Source organism: Dromiciops gliroides, chromosome 3 (genome assembly GCF_019393635.1).
Source record: "Dromiciops gliroides isolate mDroGli1 chromosome 3, mDroGli1.pri, whole genome shotgun sequence".
Classification (NCBI taxonomy): Eukaryota; Metazoa; Chordata; class Mammalia; order Microbiotheria; family Microbiotheriidae; genus Dromiciops; species Dromiciops gliroides.
Genome location: NC_057863.1, coordinates 377,289,224 through 377,310,892, shown reverse-complemented (window position 1 = coordinate 377,310,892; position 21,669 = coordinate 377,289,224). Strand labels below are relative to the sequence as shown.

Below are 21,669 nucleotides of genomic sequence, written 5' to 3'. Positions count from 1 at the left end.
AAGTCTTCTTATTTTTTTTTCTGAGTTTTTGTCCTACAGACATTTGTCCTAAGAAAGTGTTAGCATTCTTCTTATCTTTGGTATTTTTCTGAAATCTGTTCTGTATGAAATAGCTCTGTTCTCATCAATTCTGTCTATGCACATTCTTTGCCCTATGACCATAGAAGCCCATGATTTCTCAAGAAACTATTTTCTGCCTGTGGCATGTCTGTTAATATTTTACTTTTTTACTTTTTAAAATGTTGTCTTCACCTTTATCATCAGTGCAACAGGGGTATTTGCTAACATTGGCCCAGCTCATTGTGCCCTTGGGTATACAGTTGTAGAAAGTTAGAGTCGGAAGGGGGACTTTAAAGGTTTTCTAGACAAAACTTACTTGAACCCAGGTGCTACAATTCCTCAGGATTGTTCTTTTACCCAGGCACATAACTTGTTTGTGAAACATAGGAGATAGCTAAAACAGCAGAGTAAACTTAACTACAGTGACAGTTGGAGCTTTGGCCTCAGTTTAAAAAGTATGTAATTCTGAAAGAGGTCAAACTTTCCTCACAGTGATCAAAGCTAGGCAGTCTGGATGCTAATCACAGGGACTGTGTCCTTTTGATGCATATCAAGCAATCTCTTTCTAGATGTCAAGACTGAAACCTAAATACTGACCTATACTAGAATATTCTGTTATTTGTTGGTGTCTAATTGAAATCTCAGAGGATGCCTTTTAGTTTTTATAAATAGTATCTTCCTGGGGCGGCTAGGTGGCGCAGTGGATAAAGCACCGGCCCTGGATTCAGGAGTTCCTGAGTTCAAATCCGGCCTCAGACACTTGACACTTACTAGCTGTGTGACCTTGGGCAAGTCACTTAACCCCCACTGCCCGGCAAAAACAAAAGACAAAAAACAAAAACAAATAAATAGTATCTTCCCTTTTCTTTTTTCTTTTTGGAATAACAGGGAAGGGGTCAGGAAAAGAGTGCTAGAAAAACGTGGAGAAGACTTCAAAAAAGAAGGAAAAATATATAGATTGAGGACTCAAGATGATGGTGAAGATGAAAACAACACTTGGAATGGAAATTCTACCCAACAAATGTAGTTTGACAAGTTATACATGGGCAATAATCATTGTTTCTCTTACGATTTAATTCAACTAAAACTCTACTGGACAAGTGGGGCTGCCGTATGTTTTACTGACAGGTCTCTATAATGTCTCTCTTTATTCTTGCTTAGAGGGTATGGGTTCAAGTTGCCTAACTCAGAAAAGTCAAGAGATAGTATAGCTGACAAATAAAATTTTGCATATGGTAATCAACAGCTAGCTCAAAGAATCAAAAGGATTCATAAAACCTCCATCAGCTTTCAAATTCAGTATTTCATACACTCACAAGCCCAACTATGCTGAAGTGGCACTTTATAGATAGATAGTTTGCTCCCAAAATCTTGGAGCTCATACAACTGGTAAGCCACGGAATAATTTGACTTTGTGTCAGAAGCATTCTATTCTAGTTAGCCAATCAGATGATAATTTATGTTTAACTTTTCTCTATCGCTCTGCAACTACAAGACAAACCTTGTAGTTTTTAATCTGTTATTCAAATGCTAAATAAAAGTCTTTTCCAAAAAAATTGATTGCTAGTATTTCTGTATAAAAGTTTTTAGTCATTTGGGCTTTTGAGTTTACATGACACCCTCCCTGTCTCTCATCTACCACTCTCAGTAGAACAAACGGATAAACTTCTTTTCCTTGAACATGTCCAGAACATGTCCATCAATGGCCACGGATAACGTCTCTTTGTTAGAAATCCCTTTGCCTGCCATTTGGTACAGACCTTTTCATTCTGTCCTCGGCATATACACAACAGTTGGGTTTTGTTTTTTTTTTGTTTAAGTTCTTCCTTTTGGTTTTCTATACTTCATTAAAAAATGACTTTGGTAGAACAAATATGGCCCAGGGAGTTGGGCCCAAATGCCCTGTGAACCTTATGGTTGGACAAGGACAGGTGGCAGTGTTTAGAGAATTGTTTAGCTCCATACATTATACAGTTTAATTGTTTTTTTTCTTTTTTAGGTTAAATTATATTTTTGCCACAAATCTGTCTTTAACCTTCTTGGAAAACACTACTCTCTCGGAGCTATATCTTTTTTTTTTAATCATAAAAGTATTTTATTATTTTCCAGTTACATATAAAGATAGTTTTCAACATTTGTTTTCATAAGATTTTTAGTTCCAAATTTTTCTCCCTCCCTCTATTCCCCCCTCCCTCCCCAAGACAGAAAGCAACCTGATGTAGGTTATATATGTACAATCATATCAAATATATTTCTGCATTAGTCATGTTGTGAAAGAAGAATCAAATAAAAGGGAAAAACCTCAAAAAAGGAAAAAAGTAGAAACAGTATGGTTCAATCTGCATTCATAATCCACACAGTTCTTTTTTCTGGATGTGGAGAACATTTTCTATCATGAGTTCTTTGGAGTTATCTTGGATCATTGTGCTGCTGAGAAGAGCCAAGTCTATCACAGTTGGTCATCACACAATGTTGCTGTTACTGTGTACAATGTTCTGGTTCTGCTCACTTCACTCAGCATCAGTTCACTTAAGTCTTTCCAGGTTTCTCTGAAATCTGCCTGCTCATCATTTCTTACAGCATGATAGTATTCCATTACATTCATTTACCAAAACTTGTTCAGCCATTCCCCAATTGATGGACATGCCCTCGATTTCTAATTCTTTGCCACCACAAAGAGAGATGCTAAAATATTTTTGTACATGTGGGTCCCTTTTCCCCTTTTTTATGATCTCTTTGGGATGGAACTGTATCTTTTTTTAATGAATAAAGAAGGTATTTTCTTGTGCTTCCCACTAAATACATTAGTCACAACAGAACACATCATTACTTTCCCTCAGAATAAGGAAATGGTTTCCTTTCTAATGCCATTGCTAGCAGATACCTGGGAAAGTTGAGGGCATGTGGAAATACCTATAATTGAAATTGAGAAGTTAAATTTCTCTTTACTGTGTTAGACTAGAAGAGTTTCCAGTAGCTCAAACCAACATTTAAGCATTTATCTCTTAAATTTATCCTGGAGACAAATTTAGCAAGCAGATCTGATAACTTAATACAAAATAATAGTATAGGGCCAGTTGTATGGTTATGTGTCTTAGCTGAAACAAATGATACCTTTAACCTCTGAGGCCCTTCCATCTCTGAATATGTGATCTTAACATTTCTAGCAGTTTTTATGTCCACGATTTCATGTAATTTATTTCCTTGGTTTCTGACCAAATATAAGGAGTAAAATAATTTAGAAACAAATTTTTGAATATCTTATCTTTCCTATTGAATATTAATGAAATTATTTATACTGGGTGGTCAGTCTCTTACTGCTCCTACTCTGCTTTCCTTCTTTAGTCATGCATGGTCAGTCATTGAAGAATAACATGCAACTATTGGCCCCAGCTTAGCAGACAGCTTCTGTTGGCTTCATCTGTTAAACTTGGCAACCATATGTGAAAGAAGATTGTTTTGTTTGTTGTAACATCAGTAATCTGAGATTCTAAAAAGTATCCTATCACTTTAAATTCTTTTTGTTGCAAAAGGAATACACATTAAAAAGAGATTACGGGGCAGCTAGATGGCACAGTGGATAGAGCACCGGCCCTGGAGTCAGGAGTACCTGAGTTCAAATCCGGCCTCAGACACTTAACACTTACTAGCTGTGTGACCCTAGGCAAGTCACTTAACCCCAATTGCCTCACTAAAAAAAAAAAAAAGATTACTGCAAATTCAAATAATCTTGCCTTTAGGAATCATTTCAAATTTCTAAATGCATTTCAGAAACCTTAATTTTTGACACTGCATTGACATACATAGAGTCAGGAAGCCCTAGGTTTAAAGCTTAATATACTGTCTGTGTGACCCTGGACAATAGTCCCCTCCCCATCCTGTATCTCGCCCCCCCCCCCCAAAAAGAAAAACAACACAAAACCTTAAGATGCTAAGTTACAAACAACTGTGCTGATTTGCATTGTGAAAGAAGTTTGTTAACCAGAAATTATTATTGCCACCCTCCGTCCCGTCTAAAAAAATTACTCAAGCACAAATGGGGATTTAAAAGTGAGTGGGACAAGCAGTTTAGAAAAATGCTGAGCCTCTTGTGATAGTATATGGAGCATTTTGAGAGGATTAGCTGTTAAAGATAATAGAATTCTAGTCAGGAATGTTTAAAACATTTAGAAAAGAGAAAGCCATGACTCTGAAAAAAACATCAAAATAGGCCCTTTGTCTTATCACCCTCTCTATCTGATACAAAGGAATACACATGAAAATAGAGGATACTTTTACTTCAAATTAAAATAATTTTGCCTTGAAAAGCAAATAGGTGTTTCCAAACAGAAATAAACCAAAGTCTAGATTCTGTATGGACTGTCCATTTGATCATTTGATGTGATTGACATGAAAAAAGTTCAGATAATTGCGAAGCACTTAGAAAATTGTTTTTCTAGATTCCTGGGAAGGAATAATTCAGAGTTCTTTCTTGGGTTTCCAACTGAGATAACATTCCCTCATTAGCACATCCAAGGAGGTATCGCTGGAGTGGTTTATTTTGCTTATGTTCACACATTGCTCTAGTTCCAAGTTTTGTTAATAGGTGGGCCAATTGTTAGCTCCTGTTGATGGAGGAGGTAAAGAAGGAGTTAGCAGACAAACTTAAGACCCTGAGCTCTAATTTAGATCTGAGCTCCAAGAGGGGCTATAATTTACAGACCCCAGTTCTGAAAGGAATTAATGGATAACTTAAGACTGGACCCTCATCAATCCTAGGTTCTTTTTAATTGTTACCTGGAGGTCTGGTCCCCATTAATCACAACCTACAACAAAAACAAAGATACAGGTCACAGAGACCCTAACTGATATGTTTTTTGGGGGGGGTGGGGGGCAGGGCCATTGGGGTTGAGTGACTTGCCCAGGGTCACACATCTAGTAAGTGTTAAGTGTCTGAGGTTGGATTGGAACTCAGGTCCTCCTGCATCCAGGGCCAGTGTACCACCTAGCTGCCCCCGTAATTGATAAATGTTAATACCCAGAAACCAGGCCTAAAAAGAGATCAAAAACACAAAGTCACTCTGACCTTGGCGAGTTGAGGTATGTTTTTATGAACACGCTCAGAAAAGGCCAAATTTGTTCCCAGATTCACCTTATGATGTGTAAACCCCGCAAACACACCTTCATGGAAAAGGTACCTGCCCTCGGGGGTTGGCTTACCACCGCAGGAAGTCCAAATTAGGATATGAACCCCTTTGTACCTCCCTAAGGTGGAGATTATTATGAGACTGATAATCAATTTATCCATACTATATCTGTCTTCTTTTTCCCTATTAGGGAGATACCTTTCCATTTTTCCGGTACTCTCCCTGTGGTCAACAGTCTTTCAATAAAACCTGGGAAACTGAGAGTCTTGTAATTCCTTTGGGATGACTCATGATCAAATTGATCATCTTAATTCCATCCTACATCACTGTGATACCAAGAATGGAGCTTCCGTAGGTCTACTTTTCCTAACTGGATAGAGCATAGAATTTGCTAAATGCAGTAAAGAATATCTGCTATATATATTTCTTGGAGTTTCAGTAGAAAGCCCTTGGGGGGCAGGTTGGTGGCATGGTGGATACAGCACTGGCCCTGGAATCAGGAGGACCTGAGTTCAAATGCACACTTGACCACTGTGCGACCCTGGGAAAGTCACTTAACTCTGACTGCCCCTCCCCCCCAAAAAAGAAAGACCTTGGCCAATGGTGGATCTGAGTTGAATCAAGTGTAAACACCCAAACCTTTGCCAAACCTATGTTTTGTAGGTATGTGCAGAAACATTTTATTTCTCAAAGCAATAGATGTAAGCTCCTAGTGGGCAAGGACTACCTCACTTCTCTATTTGTTTTTGTTTTTTTGCAGAGGGCAAGAGTGTTAAGTGACTTGCCCAGAATCACACAGCTAGTGTCAAGTGTCTGAGGCTGAATTTGAACTCAGGTCCTCCTGAATCTAGGGCCAGTGCTTTATCTACTGCACCACCTAGCCGCCCCACACTTCTCTATTTGTGTACAGTGCTTCAGCATATAGGTACTCAATGTTTGTTGACTGACAAGAGGAACATAATGTAGCATTCATAAGTCCTTTTTCATTTCTTATACCAGAAAATAGGGGTAGGGAGAATTTTTAAAGTGTTACGGGGAAAAGACCCAGTCAGACAACTCCAAAGCTAACGCAAGCCACTCAGTTTTTGTGTTTTATTTGCTTTTTAAGTTCACTTATGTGCGATAGGATTATGGTGGCTTTTGCTCATGTCTGCACTTTTAAAAATAAATGGTAAAGAGGAGGACCTTTTCTTAGGTGGAGCACAGGCCAAAGTGGGAAGATTTTTTTTTTTGGTGGCCCTCCTATGTCCCCTCTCTCCTGCCCCAAATGCCTGAATACATGGGAAATCCCTCAACAGTAATGGGTTAATAAAGTCTTAAGGTGTGACACTCCTACTCTTAGCATTGTCTGCATTTTTTTTTTTTTTTGCGGGGGCAATGAGGGTTAAGTGACTTGCCCAGCATTGTCTGCATTGTAATAGATTAGAAGACTGAAAGGTCTTAACAAAAACAAAAATAATGGTAGATTATCAGGCAGTTAGAGAAAATGAGGGGTAGTAAGTCTGATGTCCCAGGTAAACTAGCTACTTATAAGCTGATCTTTTATTCTGTTCTATTTTCTCAAAATTGTATAAGGCAGGTCAATATAGAAGCAGGGAGTTGAAGAAGACATTCAAAGAACTCATCGATGCTTTAACTTCTCCAAAGTGTTTATGGAAGAGCCAACTTTTAGGGCATGCAGCAAATACTACATTTTACTCAATTCCTGTTGGCTGGTGCTGTTTGGACTTTTTTTAGACCACCTTGCAATATTTATATAATATAAATACCAATCCAAAGACAACAATAATCACGAGAGAGAAGAGTATGTTTAAGGCTGTTTCTGCATTGGTGGCATCCAGCGTCAGCCCCAAGAATTGAACTTGCTTGTCTGTCACAGATTCAATGGTGGGAACAGCATCTACGAGAGAAACACCATACGAGATAGTTTATTCTCCAAGTTATGTCTACTTATTCATTTCCCAAAGTACTGTCAATCTCATAACCCAAATATAGATCCCATAAGTCACAAAAGGTAGCCTAATGTTTCAATGAAAAAGTTCATCTTTCATTACAGTAGTAAAACTACATGTTCCATTTCATGGGTTTATATTAATTTGAATGCATATTAATGAGCCATTAGCATTATTTGAAGTGTATTCTAGGAATTAGTCCAAACAAATACATCAAGGCTTATGAGAGCAAATGAAGCATTTAGCAATTTTTTTGGAAGTATGTGAATATGAATTTGTTATTATTGATTCAAAAGTTCGTCAGAGAGGTGGTCTGTAGCAGTAGTATAAACTGAATAAATAATTCCTAATGATGGTGATTTATATTTTTAAGATGTTTTCACAAGGGAGCAGAAGCAGGAGAACATGTACACAGTAATAGCAACATTGATCAACAATGATCAACTGTGATAGACTTAGCTCTCCTCAGCAATACAACGAATGGTCCAAGACAACTCCAAAAGACTCATGATGAAAAATGCTCCACATCCAGAAAAAAGAACTGGAATTTGAATGTAGATTGAAACATACTATTTTTACTTTTTCTTTCTTTCTTGAGGTTTTCCCCTTTTGTTCTGATTCTTCTTTCACCACATGACTAATGTGGAAATATGTTTAACATGATTGTATGTATATAACCTATCTCAGATTGCTTGCTATCTTGGGGAGGGAAGAGGGAAGGGAAGGAGGGAGAAAAATTTAGAATTCAGAATCTAACAAAAAAGCATATTGAAAACTATCTTTACATGTAATAGGAAAAAATACTATTAAGTGAAAAAATAAAAAATAAAAATGTTTTTACACTTGTTATCTGATCATTACCATAGAAATAGAGGTAAGATAACCATAGGTATCATATTATCCCCGTTTAATAGGTGAGGAAATTGAGGCCTAGAAAGGTTGAATGACAACCACAAATTACCTAAAAAGCCAGTGTATACCAGGGACTAGAAACCTGCAAAGCAGTTTCACACATGTCATTATGGTACTCACAAGCACCTATGAGGTAGGAACTATTATTTTCCCCATTTTCCTCATGAGGAAACTGAGAAAGGTTGTGACCTTGAACAGGGTCACTCATCTAGGAAGTGCTTAAACCAGGTTTGCCTGCTCTAAGCCCAGGCTTCTTTTCCATTAGGCTCTACTGGCCTTCTCTGAGTAACTACAGTTCAGAAAACTCAATGTCATTCATTCCATGACAAGAATCCCCTGGAGCATGTGTCCACACTGGGCTTTAAGGATCTAGTAGGAGACAGAGAGAGAGCCCACCTTCCCCTCTCACCCAGCAGCCCTTCGGCCATGTCTCACCTTCTGACTGGAGGCAGGGGTGCTGCCCTTTGGCTGGGTCCGGGAAGCCATTGCACTTGACTAGAGAGGCATAAACTTGGCAGATTCCTTGGGAATCCTTGGGATGGAGGGGTCAGTGTAGTTTGTGAAATGCAAACCAAACCTCTCTGAAAAGCAGTGGCCCACTCGAAATTGTCCATCAGAGACCAGACAGTATAGCCACGTATATCCACTTTATCCTGAGAGCTGCCACAAAGAGAGAAACCCAGGTAGGAAGTTTCCCGAAAAGCTACGTACAGTGTTGTCCTTACTAGCACCTTAATATGCTTCTACCCATGAAAACTTCGTATTCTGGAAACTCTTCCCCAAAATCCTTTCTGCCTATAATTATCCTCCCTATCCCCACCCTCTTTGGTGTGCCTTCTGCTCATTTTGCAAATGGGGATTGCAGAACAGGGAGACACGCTAAACTGTCCAACCATGACAATAGAGGGTCATAGACAGAACCAGCGGAGACAGGGGGTAGAAGGATTTTGTCACTTTGCTGTCTAGGACTGAGTTGGCTTCTTGCTTTCCTTTGATTAGGTATCTCCTTCCTGTCTCTCCAGGGCTGCCTGTGTCAGTCAGTGTGTGGTCTCTTATCATCTAATTCTCTTTATACAGCAGGCACTACACACAAATAGGACAGAAATGGTCATTCATTTTGGGGATCATTAAGCAGGAGTTTGATCTGTGGATAAAGTTTTTTCCCTAGGAGTTTTCAACAATCTAAAGTCTTGTACACTTCTTTGACAACTCAGCATGTAAATAAAATCTCATGTTCCCACAGCACAATCCCAAAATGTTTTGGTGAACAAAGGTTCCTTAGACCCTCTTTCTCTACGTGTTAACTCAGTAGGAATGAGATCTAGACTCCCGAGTCTGGCTTTTGGCATTAACTCTAGGCTGCACTGTCATTCAGACAATTTGATAAACTTCTCACTGTAGTACACAACTGTCCACCGGAGCCACTCTTTATGAAGCTAAAGGTCTGGAAAGGTCTTGACCATTTGCAACCTTTCAGGGCCTGAACTGTAAGAAGAATCATGGGAACAAAGCAGGGCACAAAACAACAGCAGGACATATTGCACATGTTTTGAATTCAACAAATGCTTTTCCTGACCTTTTTTCTCCCACTCCAAATGAGCTAATTATTAAAGGGGAGCAAAATCCAACTTTCATGTAATATCATAGTTGTTATTAAGATTGATAAGACCACTTAAACAGTCTGTTCCATAGCTGAATAAGGGTCACTCTTTTCTCCCTACATTTCTAGCTCTAGATCTGGCTTGTATACTGACCCTTCCACCAACCCCAGGTTTATAAATGTGAACAATAGGATCGGTTTTCTGGAAATACCAGTGAGCACTCTCAGCACTGTCATGGTTTAAAGGTTAATACCACAATGAGACCACAGTGAAAAAACTGAGGTAATTCACTTCAGGCAACTGGCCCTTGGCCAAGAAGTTCATTTTTTTTTTTGGTGTGTGTGTGAGGCAATTGGGGTTAAGTGACTTGCCCAGGGTTACACAGCCAGTAAGTGTTAAGTGTCTGAGGCCACATTTGAACTCAGGTCCTGACTCCAGGGCGCGTGCTCTATTGATTGTGCCATTTAGCGCCCCCTGGCCAGAAGTTCAAGCTAGAGAGACAGAAGTCAGCTAAGAGAGGGCATCTGCCGTCTATGAATTGGGTGATTTACCGATGAACCATTAATTTACAAGCTTGTCCCAAGTATTAATGATCACTGACTTTTATCTGGGAAGGTCACAAGCTGATGCTATGCTGAAGGAAGTACCTTTGAGAATTTCATTGATGTAACTCGGAGGTAATAGATTCTTATGGTATCGTTGAGGGTCTAAGGCTCCTCGCTCAGAAATCCATTCTCTGTAATATAAATTGGAGGGTTGTTGTACTCTTCCTATATCCAGTTCAAGATCCTTCTAAAGCCAAAAGGAGTAATCTTCAGCCAGAAAGAGCCAGAATCTGGCCAAGTGCGATCTGCTATGGAAGCCACGCCCCTTGGGACAAGAATTAAACATAGTGAGAGACAAAAGCTTAGATCTCATTTTGCCAGATCCCCATCTATAGCCCCCACCTATCTCCAAGACTGTGTGCATTTTAAAAGATATATGTTTTTATTGTATTTGTAATTTATGGAATAAAATAAACATGTCCCTAGCATAGTATCATAAAAGACTGCACGTTAAACTGCAAATCTATTATGTACAACTTGCTATTCCTTTAAAATATCTAATAAAAATATCACATAAAATTCTTTTTTTCTTCACCCCTCCCCCGCCCCACCTAGAGATGGCTAACATTAGACAAATAAGTATGTGTGTATGCATATACATACAATGTATATACATATATTCTGTACTGTACATATACACTATATATGTAATATATATTATACATTATATAATATATATTACCTAATACATATATACACATAAAATTATTCTGTGCCACACTTCTATTGATCATTTCTTTCTCTGATGCAGACAGCATCTTTCTTCATGTGTCTGGCTGTCCCTCATGCCTGGAATGCTCACTGTATCTCTCTCTCTCTCTCTCTCTCTCTTTTTTTTTTTTTAGTGAGGCAATTGGGGTTAAGTGACTTGCCCAGGGTACACAGCTAGTGTTAAAGTGTCTGAGGCTGGATTTGAACTCAGGTACTCCTGAATCCTGGCCAGTGCTTTATCCACTGTGCCACCTAGCTGCCCCCCCCCTTTTTTTTTCCACTGTATATCTCTTGCATGTACATTTGATGGTGGCATGTTGCCCCCTCCCCCCCCCCCCATTAGAATTCGATTGAACCAGGGCAGGGGACCATGGTTTTGCCTTTCTTTGTATCCCAGCACTGGCTCACAGTGCCCTGGCATTTAGTGAGCACTTGACATATGCTTACATGACAATTGACTGACTGATCATCCCCAGCCTTTCACATGAAATGTTAATCTATTGATCATGGGAAAAGTGCCAGGTATTGTTTTTTTTTGTCAATTTGACTGAACCTCATAAAGAGTCCCAGTTGGCTACTAGTGCTCTTCACTGCAATCCTGGCTCCACCATCAGCTAGCTGTGTGATCTTGGCTATGTCACCTAACCTGCAGGCCTCCAGCCTCTTATCTGTCCAATAGGAGAAGGATGCCTGCTCTTTTCCCCTATCATGAGATTACATCAGATTCTTTCTTTTGAGCCACTTCAAGTATTATTATTTATAAAATCTTTAAATACTCCACCTCATGAATGACCTCTTTCCCTTCAAATCATATATTCATATAAAAAATACATGCATGTTACACACACATACACACACAATATATAATTTATTATTTTGTTTGTTTGTTTGGGGGTTTTTTGGCGGGGCAATTGGGATTAAGTGACTTGCCGGTCACACAGCTAGTAAGTGTTAAGTGTCTGAGGCCAGATTTGAACTCAGGTCCTCCTGAATCCAGGGCTGGTGCTCTATCTAATGCGCCACCTAGTTGCCCCTATATATATAATTTATACAGTGCTTATATGTGGGAGCCATTGCCATTTGTCTTGACCTTTTGTCTTGCCACTGGACTTTGATGACTCTGGAGGAAAGAGCAAGGCTGATGACTTTTCACAGCTCTGTCATATTGGAGCAAGTCAAGGCATTACCTTTGCTTGATGTCATTGATCCTCTTCAAGAGTGAAGGATAAACAACAACCCATATATGCCAAGCACTATACTAATGCATTTTACAGTTATTATCTCATTTGATCCTCACAACAATACTGAGAGGGAGGTGCTATTATTTCCCCCATTTTACAGATAAGGAAACAGAAGAAATAGAGGTTAAGTGACTTGCCCAGTGTCACACAGTTAGGAAATATCTGAAGCTGGATTTGAACTCAGGTCTTGACTCCAGTCCCAGTGCTATCCACTGCACACCTACCTGCCCTAATCCAACTCCCTCATTTTATAGTTGAGAAAACTAGGTCCAATAAGACTAGGTGATTTGTCCAGGTGACAGAGGAAGGAAGCAGAACAGGCATTTAAACCTATGAAGTTGACTTTTTGATTCCATTTTTCTTTGTGTTCAGCAATGACAGCAGGCTTACCTGTCTGCATCAAAGGAGGAGATGATGTTTGGATAATTCAGGTTATAAGCCAAAACAGTGGTATAATGATTTAAGCCAAAAAAATCAAACGTGCCGTTAATTCTCCTCTTTTCATCTTCAGTAAACTCTGGGAGCCTAAGTTTAAAAGGCAAAGACAGTGAGGAGGGGCCTTCTCAAGGAGGCTCATGGTTATGTCTCATCTCTCTTCTTGATAGGCCTTTGATGACCTTTGGGCATGGCCATGCCATAGGCTGGCTTCCATTGCCAATGGAAGCAATGGTCCTAGTGAACAGAAGCAAATGACTCAGGTGGCTAGGTGTTGGGGGGGGGGGAGACTAAGGGTGTGCAATCCCTTCTCATCTCACCACTTCAAAATGGGTTCCTTGTGTTTGCCCTACAGGTTGCATCCAAACTTAGAGCACCACCCATTCTAATTCTTATACCCACAACAGATTGATTTTCAAGAAAAAATCCCATGTCACAAACCACCTGACTCATGTTTTTAGCTCTAAGATCATATTTATATCTGTTTATATCAAGTCTTGTATCTTTTGTTTTTCTCATATGTTAGTGTCTATGTATCTGATTCCCTGTTCCTTTTCTTTGGGTACTTCTTTCCATCTAATTCTCATTTTTCTCTCTCTCTTTTTTTTTTTTTGGCTGGGCAATGGGGTTAAGTGACTTGCCCAGGGTCACACAGCTAGTAAGTATCAAGTGTCTGAAGCTGAATTTGAACTCAGGTCCTCCTGAATCAGGGCCAGTGCTCTATCCCACTGTGCCATCTAGCCACCCCTAATTCTCATTTTTTAGGAGGGAGAATTTAAAGTAATATGCTTTTTGAGAAACTAGATTTGTTTCCTACACATCTCTGAGGTTTTTCTTTTTTTTTTTTTCTTTTTCTTTTTTGGTTCTGTCATACACAGCGCACTGTGACTTTTTCATGAGTATATTTTTGATCATCACAGTCTGTCTTTTTTTGAGTTCATTTCACCCATGGAAAAATACTGGGAGGTAGGTGGGTTGGGGACACCATGCTTTGCTCTGGGCCAGCCTCATTACTCCTTCTTGGTCCTTTTCTGTGACCTTTAGTTTAGTGAATCAAAATCTTCTACTGGAAATGCCCCTGCTCTTGAACAGCTGCCTCAGCCCCTTCCAACTGTCCCAAACTGAGGGAGAACTCTACTAGCATTTCTGAAAAGTTGGTAGAAGATGTCTAAAACCCTTGCATATCACACCCATTGCAAACTACTCTGTGTGACTTGCAGGGCCCTCCTAACTTATCCTTCTAGTCTTCTCTCTAGTTCCCAGTATGCAAACAACTCTTCCTTCAGGCAGGTCGATCTCAAGGACCTAGGACCCCAAGAGAGTACCTAAGATTTTAACATGTGCTGTAGGGGCAGCTAGGTGGCACAGCGGATAGAGCACGGCCATGGAGTCAGGAGGACCTGAGTTCAAATCCAGCCTCAAACGCTTAACACTTACTAGCTTGTGTGACCCTGGGCAAGTCACTTAACCCAACTGCCTCACACAAAACCCCCAAAAAACCAAAAAACCCCATGTACTGTAGCTGCTTCCTCTTCTATCCCCAACTAGATTAGACTGTAAGCTCCCTGAGGGCAAAGGCTATCATAACTCTTATACTCCTCATAGCACCCATCAAATGGTTAAGCACGAAGGTGCAGTTTAATCAAGATTTGGGGGGTGCTTGATGGAAATTCTTGTTTTCATGTTCAAAGGCTGAAATGAAGATGGAGTTATGACAGATGGCTTTGGCTTCCAAGGATTTTCCCAGTAGAGGCAAATAAAGACGGGGTACTTCTTGGTTGCTGCCTTGCTCTTGACACCTGAAATCTTGAAGATAGAGAAAAGTTCTTGGGGAAGTGAGAGGATTAAAAAATAAATTCAACAAACAAGGATTAGGCAAAGGTGCAGTGCCCTGAATTATTTTCTTCTTTTAAAAATATTTTTTATTAATGCCTTTTGTTTTTATAGCACAATTATTTCTTGGTTTAAAATTTTTTTAAAATCTTTCAGTTTTTTTGGTATGATTATTTTTTTCTTTTTTCTTTCTTTCTTTTTTTTTGTGGGGCAATAAGGGTTAAGTGACTTGCCCCTACGGTCACATAGCTAGTAAATGTTGAGTGTCTGAGGCTGGATTTGAACTCAGGTTCCTCCTGAATCAGGGCCAGTGCTTTATCCACTGCGCCACCTAGCGCACCCAGCATGATTTTTCTAAGAAAAAAACAACTCCCTCTTCTCCACTAGGATGAGCAGTCTCTCATTGATGAAATAACAATTAAAACCAAAAACAGCAGATGAAACAATCACATCTGCCAATGTCTGTAATATTCAGTAGTCCCTGTTAATAAATATCCCTAACCCTTTATCATCACCCACTTGTGGGCTTCTTAGTCAGAGTCCTAATTCTTTCAATCCCTTCTCCCATCCCATTCCCTACTCCCCTAGTACCTTCTCTCTGTTTCCCTCACTGCAGACTATCCCCTGATTCTAGCAGACTCTCTGGAAAATTAATCTTTGTCCTGGTGGTGCCAGATCAAGAGGTGTCCAGTCTATACAGGAAGGATGGCCTATCATCACATAAACTCACTAATCAAACTCATCACCTGGATGAAACAGACTGAGGCTGGCCACTTGTCCTCCTGAGAAGGAGACGAGGGAGTACAGAGCCAGAACTAAGGTTGGGCTGCCTGTGACTTGTCCCTTACACTTACAGCACATATTCTTTCAACAAGAAAGACACCAATTGAGCTTAGCATTTAGCAGGAAAAATTAATGGACACAGGAAGTTGCAGATGGCCCAACTTCCTCTTCCCATAGTCTCCCAGGTAAGGTAAACCTGGCCCTACTCTATTCCCTTCCTAAGTTCTGACCTCTCCAGAAATACCGTCCTATGATCTTTGTTTGTCCCCAACGTCCCTCCAGCATGGGTGTGTGTGCTCTGATGACCAAGCTCTCTCCTTAAGGCCCCTTCTCAACTGAATTTGTCTTTAAAAAGTTGATTTATGCAGTTCATCATGGACATGTTTTGTGGTAATTTCCTGGGAGTCAGAATTTCTAGTTATGGCTCTGGGTGGGGAAATCCTCTGAGGCAATAGAACTTGCAGACTGATCCTTATGCCTCCATTCGGAAGACACAGGATCTTCTATATCATACCCTGCCCCCTGAATTATCCATTAAGCCCAACTACAGGTGAAAGGTTTTACCTAGACTTGTTGAGTCTGCTGCCATAACTCCTGTCTCTAATCCGAGTCTTCATAACTTCACTGTAGTCTCCATTCTTGAAGATGGATGTGCGAACCAGCCACCCATAAACTAATTAGAGGAGTGAGGGACAAAGCTGAAACTTAAGAAGGGAGATGCTGGCCAGGAGGCTACCCCACCCTCCCCCACCTTACAAATAGCTCCAGGGGCAGCTAGGTGGTGCAGTGGATTAGAGCACCGGCCCTGGAGTCAGGAGGACCTGAGTTCAAATCCGGCTTCAGACATGACACTTACCTGGCTGTGTGACCCTAGGCAAGTCACTTAACCCCCAACTGCCTCACTAAAAAAATTAAAAAAAAATACATCTCCAAACTCAGCAATTCCAGGAAGCCTGGGTGATGAAAGTATAACTGTATAGTGTGGCTAGTTTACAGGTTTGCTGATGCCTCTGGAACAAGATAACTAAACCAATAGTATGTTGGAGTTCGGATATACTGTTTAGAGCTGGAAAAGGGCCCTTAGAGATCACTATCTTTAACCCTCTTGTTTACAGATGAAAAAAGTAAGGCTTGAAATAACCTAATACTGTGTCAGTATAGAAACTGCTAACCCCTGGCTTTGGGCAGTCAAGTCCAAGGACAGAGTTCGACTCAAAGCTCTGTGCACCCCTTCCCATTTGTCCACACTTGCTAAAGATGCAGGTGGCTCTTTCACTGTCTGTCTTTGTGATTGACTAGGAAGAAAAGAGCACACTCTTGGAAGAAGAAACTTTAGGGAGTAGATCTGGAAAAGACTTAGGAAAAGAGGCTGAGAGACATTCATTACAAAATAGTGGGATCTGGAGGAACCCCAGAAGTAAAGGAAGAGCGACCCACTGTTCTGTTCCTCCTGATTCTGCAGTGGGGAAGAGTATTCCTCTTGCCCACATCCCCATCAGAGGTTGTAACAGAAATCTTTTTTTTTTTTTTTTTTAGTGAGGCAATTGGGGTTAAGTGACTTGCCCAGGGTCACACAGCTAGTAAGTGTTAAGTGTCTGACGGCCCGGATTTGAACTCAGGTACTCCTGAATCCAGGGCCAGTGCTCTCTATCCACTGCACCTATAGCGCCCCTTGTAGCAGAAATCTTTTTTTTTTTCTCTTATTAGTGAGGCAATTGGGGTTAAGTGACTTGCCCAGGGTCACACAGCTAATATGTAGCAGAACTCTTAAAGACCAAAATAATCAATCTTTATGGGCCCAACCCCAAGGGACCTTCCATCTTCACATAGCCTTTGGTCACTCAATTCTGACTGAAAAAAAGGGTGAAGTTGGTTAACTGAGTTTTTGTTTTCTCAATTTGTTGTTTTCTTGTTTTTGTTCTCCTGTTTCCTGGTCACCTGAGGAAGGAAGGCTGCATATAGGACAAAAGGTACAGAATAAACTGATAGAAAACCAAGACCCTCAAACCTTAGGGCCTCAAACCCAAGGAAGGAGCATTGGATCACGGTGTATAATACAATACAGTGACACCTACTGACCAGGTGGGTGACTGCAGCCCAACTCTACTAGACAAGATGAAGCAGTGAGGCTGGAGGGTTTGGGAGCCAAGAATCAGAACTCTGAGCGTTAAGAGTCAGGGTTGTCCTAGGGAGGAAATTCCCATGTTCTGTTGCTAGTGACAGGAGATTTGGGGGTCAGGATAGTTTTGCAAAAACATTCCCAAGATTATAAACAGAGTATGCCACAGGCCTAGTCAACATCTTGAACCTCTCACTGAAGTTTTCAAGTCATTTATTGGTAATGTTTTTTCTACGTGACCTTATCTCCAATTTCATAACAGAAACCAGTGGGGAAAAAAAATTGCACAGCGTTACAAATTTACAATAATTTTACTATATGCCAAATTTTTAGAATGCATACGTCCATAAAATAAGGAACACTTGCTTCTAATGACTTTGTCTTCTTAATAATACTAAGGAAAACAACAAAACCACAAAAACTAAAGTATCTTTGTATTAACCAATCTCTAATAGGTGATCAGGGGTTCATTATAATCAATTGGAAAACAAAGGCACAGAGGCATTAAGTGACTTGTTTAAGATGACCCGGAACTCAGAACTCGCTCTTCTAATTCACATCCAGTTATCTCTCTATTAGGCCTTAATAGGAAAGGATTTGAACTCAGGTCTTCCTAACTCCAAGGTCAGCACTCTCTAGCTATGCCGACTACTGAAAGAAGGGCGACAAAAAGACTTGAGAGGAAGGACAGAGAGAAAGAGAGAGACGAGCGAAGAGAGAGAGCAGAGAGAGGGGAGAGAGAGGATAATAATAACAACAAAGGATCCAAGCACACCTGAACCATATCTTCTGGCTGCTTCCACATCTTCTTGTTGGAAGGGTCTCTGGGCTCTGCCAGTCACTGTGATGGTTGATAGAAATCAGTCCCCTTGTTTGGCTCGGTAGAACATCATTATACAGGTGCCAGGCTTCAGCGTAGAGCTTTGAGTAAGTTATGTCAACAACATAGGGGGCAGTTCCTGGTCTAAAAGGAAATGCCTACCAAAACACAAACAAAGGAATTAGGATTCGAAAAAGCAGAGAGTATATCTGGACATCCACCACTTCTCTAACAGTGTCTGATTTGGTGACAGTTTAAAGCCAAATTTTTTTTTTAAATGGTGTTAACCAATTCGAAAAATAAGTCGCATTTACATAGTGTTTTAGACCATTTTATTTGATTCTTACAACAACCCTGTAAGATAGGCACTGTTATTGCCCCATTTTAAAGATACGGAACTTGGACACTGAGTGAAGCTATTATGCTTTGCCTAGGGTCACACAGTAAATGTTGTGTCAGGATTTGAAACTCGGGTCTTACTGACTCCAAGTCCATCACTCTATCTACTATATCACCAATGAAAGAAGGACTAACAAAAGGACCATGATGACTTTGAAGATTACTAAATTCTGGAATGGGTAACCCAGGAAGGAAGGAAGTTTCTATCCTTCATGTCAATACTGACACCTCTCCTTCAGTTACTTTTCAGGCCACGAGCTCCTTTGGCTGACAGTTTGTATCGGGATTGATCAAGCCTTGTTGGTTGCTAAGGCCTAATCAAACTCACACCATCTGGCTCCACCTTATTTTTTTCAAGCCTTATCTTCTACTACTCCACAGTAGAAAGTCTCTACTCCAGACAGCTAACACTTCACTTTTCTCTTTCCACCCACCTGAAATGCTACACCCCAACACAGCTATCAAATCCTACTCCCCATCCTTGAAGACCTGACTCAAATTCTCCCTTGCCCCCACAGAGATCTCTTTGAACCACCTCACCCCCATGTGTGTCTTTCTTCTTCTTTCCTCTTTTTTTTGGCTGGGCAATAAGTGACTTGCCAGGGTCACACAGCTAGTAAGTGTCAATGTCTGAGGCCAGATTCAGGGCCGGTGTTTATCCACTGTGCCACTAGTGCCCCCTGTCTTTCTCTTCTTAAGCCTTATAGCATTATTGTCTCTACCTCTCATTTGGCCTGTTTCAGCTTATACTGCCTTATAGTATCATTTATTTATTTATTATTATTAATTTTTTTTTGGTGTAGGCAATTGGTGGTTAAGTTACTTGCCCAGATCCAAACAGCTAGTAGTGTAATGTCTTGAGGCCGTTATTTGAACTCAGGTCTTCCTGACTCCAGGGTGGTTGCTCTATCCACTGTGCCACTAGCTGCCCCTATACTATTCATTTAGATTTTCATGTAGTTTATGCAGGATGTCTCCAGCCACATCATCCTTGGGAGTAGAACCTCAGTGTTATAAATTCTTAAAATTTTTTTTTTTTTTTGTGAGGCAATTGGGGTTGACTTGCCCAGGGTCACACAGCCAGTAAGTGTCAAATGTTCTGAGGCGGATTTGAACTCAGGTCCTCTGAATCCAGGGCTGGTGCTCTATCCACCTGCGCCATCTAGCTGCCCCCCCCGAGTGTTATAATTCTTCATCTCTGCCTCACCAACAGGCCAGGTGTTCTGCTGGAGCTGATACTCAGCAGATACATGTCAATAACAAAACAATAATAATGACTCACATATATGCTTTTAAGGTTTGTAGAATACTTTATAAAATTATATATCATTTTTTTTCCCTTAAACAACCCTGGGAGATTTGTAGCCTTGTAAATCCCATGTTACAGATGATGACACTGAGATTAAGTGTTAAGTTAATTAATTAAGTTAAAGTTAATTAAGGTTAAGTGATTTTCCCAAGGTCACACAGCTATGTCAGTATCTGATGCTTGATTTGAACTCAGATCTTTCTGACTCCAGGTCTATCCATTGTGCCACCTACCTGCCTCTATGTTGAATGAATGGATAGAGTAAATCAGAATGTCAACAACAAAAAAGTACAAAGATAGAAATACTTCATTAGCAATAAAAATGGTCCCCTACATGAAAGCATCCCTTTCCCCATAATCATATACCAGTGCCTGAGAATGCAAGTCAATTATCATAAGAATGCTTCAGGAACACAGAATGAAAGATGAGGAAATGAAGGTTTTCTAAAGAGTCAACAGAGACTAAATCTTGATAAATTTCCCTTTTCCCACTCTAGGAAGTTGATTTAGCTTTATATAACCCTATAGAGGGCCATCAGAACATCATTGTCATAATTTTAAAATTCTTTTCATGGTTATGTAGTGTTATGACTCTGAATGGAGGGCAAGACCAATGCTCATCTTATAAGAGTTTTGAAATTTAAAATGAACTAAAGGGAGCTATGTGGCGCAGTGGATAGAGCACAGCCCCTGGAGTCAGGAGTACCTAAGTTCAAATCCAGCCTCAGACACATAACACTTACTAGCTGTGTGACCCTGGGCAAGTCACTTAACCCAATTGCCTCACTAAAAAAACAAAAAATCAAAAAAAAATAAAATGAACTAAGCAAGACATGCAAATTTATGAAGGATTTATATGTCAGGGGTATATTAACTTTTTGTTTTTGTTTTTACAATCAACCAACAATTATTTTATTAAGCACCTACTATGTGCAAGTGCTAGGGAAACAAATAAGAGAAACTAAATCCATTTTCACAAGGAATTTATACTTTTTTGCCTTTTTTCTTTTTTGGTGAGGCAATGAGGGTTAAGTGACTCGCCCAGGGTCACATAGTGAGTAATGTGTCAAGTGTCTGAGGTGGAATTTGAACTCAGGTTCTCCTGAATCCAGAGCCAGGGCTTTATTACTGCACTGCCATAGCTGCCCCCTATTTTTTTCTTAAATACTAATATATATATATTTCAATTATCAAGCATTCATTTCCCCCCCCCATTCTACCTCCTTCCACTAGGCAAGGAAAGGGAGGGGAAGGGAAGCAAAAAATATTTCTTCATATTGATCATTTCTGAAAATGAATTTCTTATTTTGTATGTTAGTCCATTTTATCATAAACTGTAGTTAATATAAATCTTGACACCCCAACATTTGGAGAGAGATGGAAAAGAGAAAGAGTGAGTTTTACAGATTTCATGTTTAAAATCAGCCATGTGAGGGGCAGCTAGGTGGCGCACGGGATCAGAGCACCGTTCTCCTCTGGAGTCAGGAGTACCTGAGTTCAAATCCGGCCTTAGACACTTAAACTTACTAGCTGTTGTGACCCTGGGCAAGTCACTTAACCCCAATTGCCTCACTAAAAAATTAAAACTAAAAATAAAAAATAAATCAGCCCTGTGTAGAAATACCCTGAGTTACCTGAGCTAGAAATCTGGAGACCTGGATTCAAGGCCTGTCTCTATCATTGGTTATATGACCTTGGACAAGTCACTTGACCTGTTGGACTTCAGTTTCCTTATATGTAAAATTAAGAGACTGGACTAGATG

The 21,669-nt window shown here is 40.1% G+C and overlaps 2 protein-coding genes across 2 annotated transcripts in view; one reads left to right on the top strand and one right to left on the bottom strand.

Annotated features, from left to right (window-relative positions):
* The window catches only part of UBXN4 (UBX domain protein 4), a 37,951-nt gene extending 36,329 nt beyond the window's left edge, over positions 1–1,622 (top strand). The window contains exon 13 of the mRNA XM_043994554.1: positions 949–1,622. Within this exon, the coding sequence (XP_043850489.1) occupies positions 949–1,087 (139 nt within the window). The 3' untranslated portion in view covers positions 1,088–1,622. The remainder of the gene's footprint in view (positions 1–948) is intronic.
* Positions 1,623–5,410: 3,788 nt separating this feature from the next.
* The window catches only part of LCT (lactase), a 55,970-nt gene continuing 39,711 nt past the window's right edge, over positions 5,411–21,669 (bottom strand). Inside the window, 10 exon segments of the mRNA XM_043993562.1 lie at positions 5,411–7,086; positions 8,486–8,560; positions 8,563–8,640; positions 8,643–8,703; positions 10,299–10,521; positions 12,599–12,733; positions 15,824–15,905; positions 15,908–15,932; positions 16,488–16,554; positions 18,154–18,342. Coding sequence (XP_043849497.1) covers positions 6,920–7,086; positions 8,486–8,560; positions 8,563–8,640; positions 8,643–8,703; positions 10,299–10,521; positions 12,599–12,733; positions 15,824–15,905; positions 15,908–15,932; positions 16,488–16,554; positions 18,154–18,342 — 1,102 coding nt within the window. The 3' untranslated portion in view covers positions 5,411–6,919.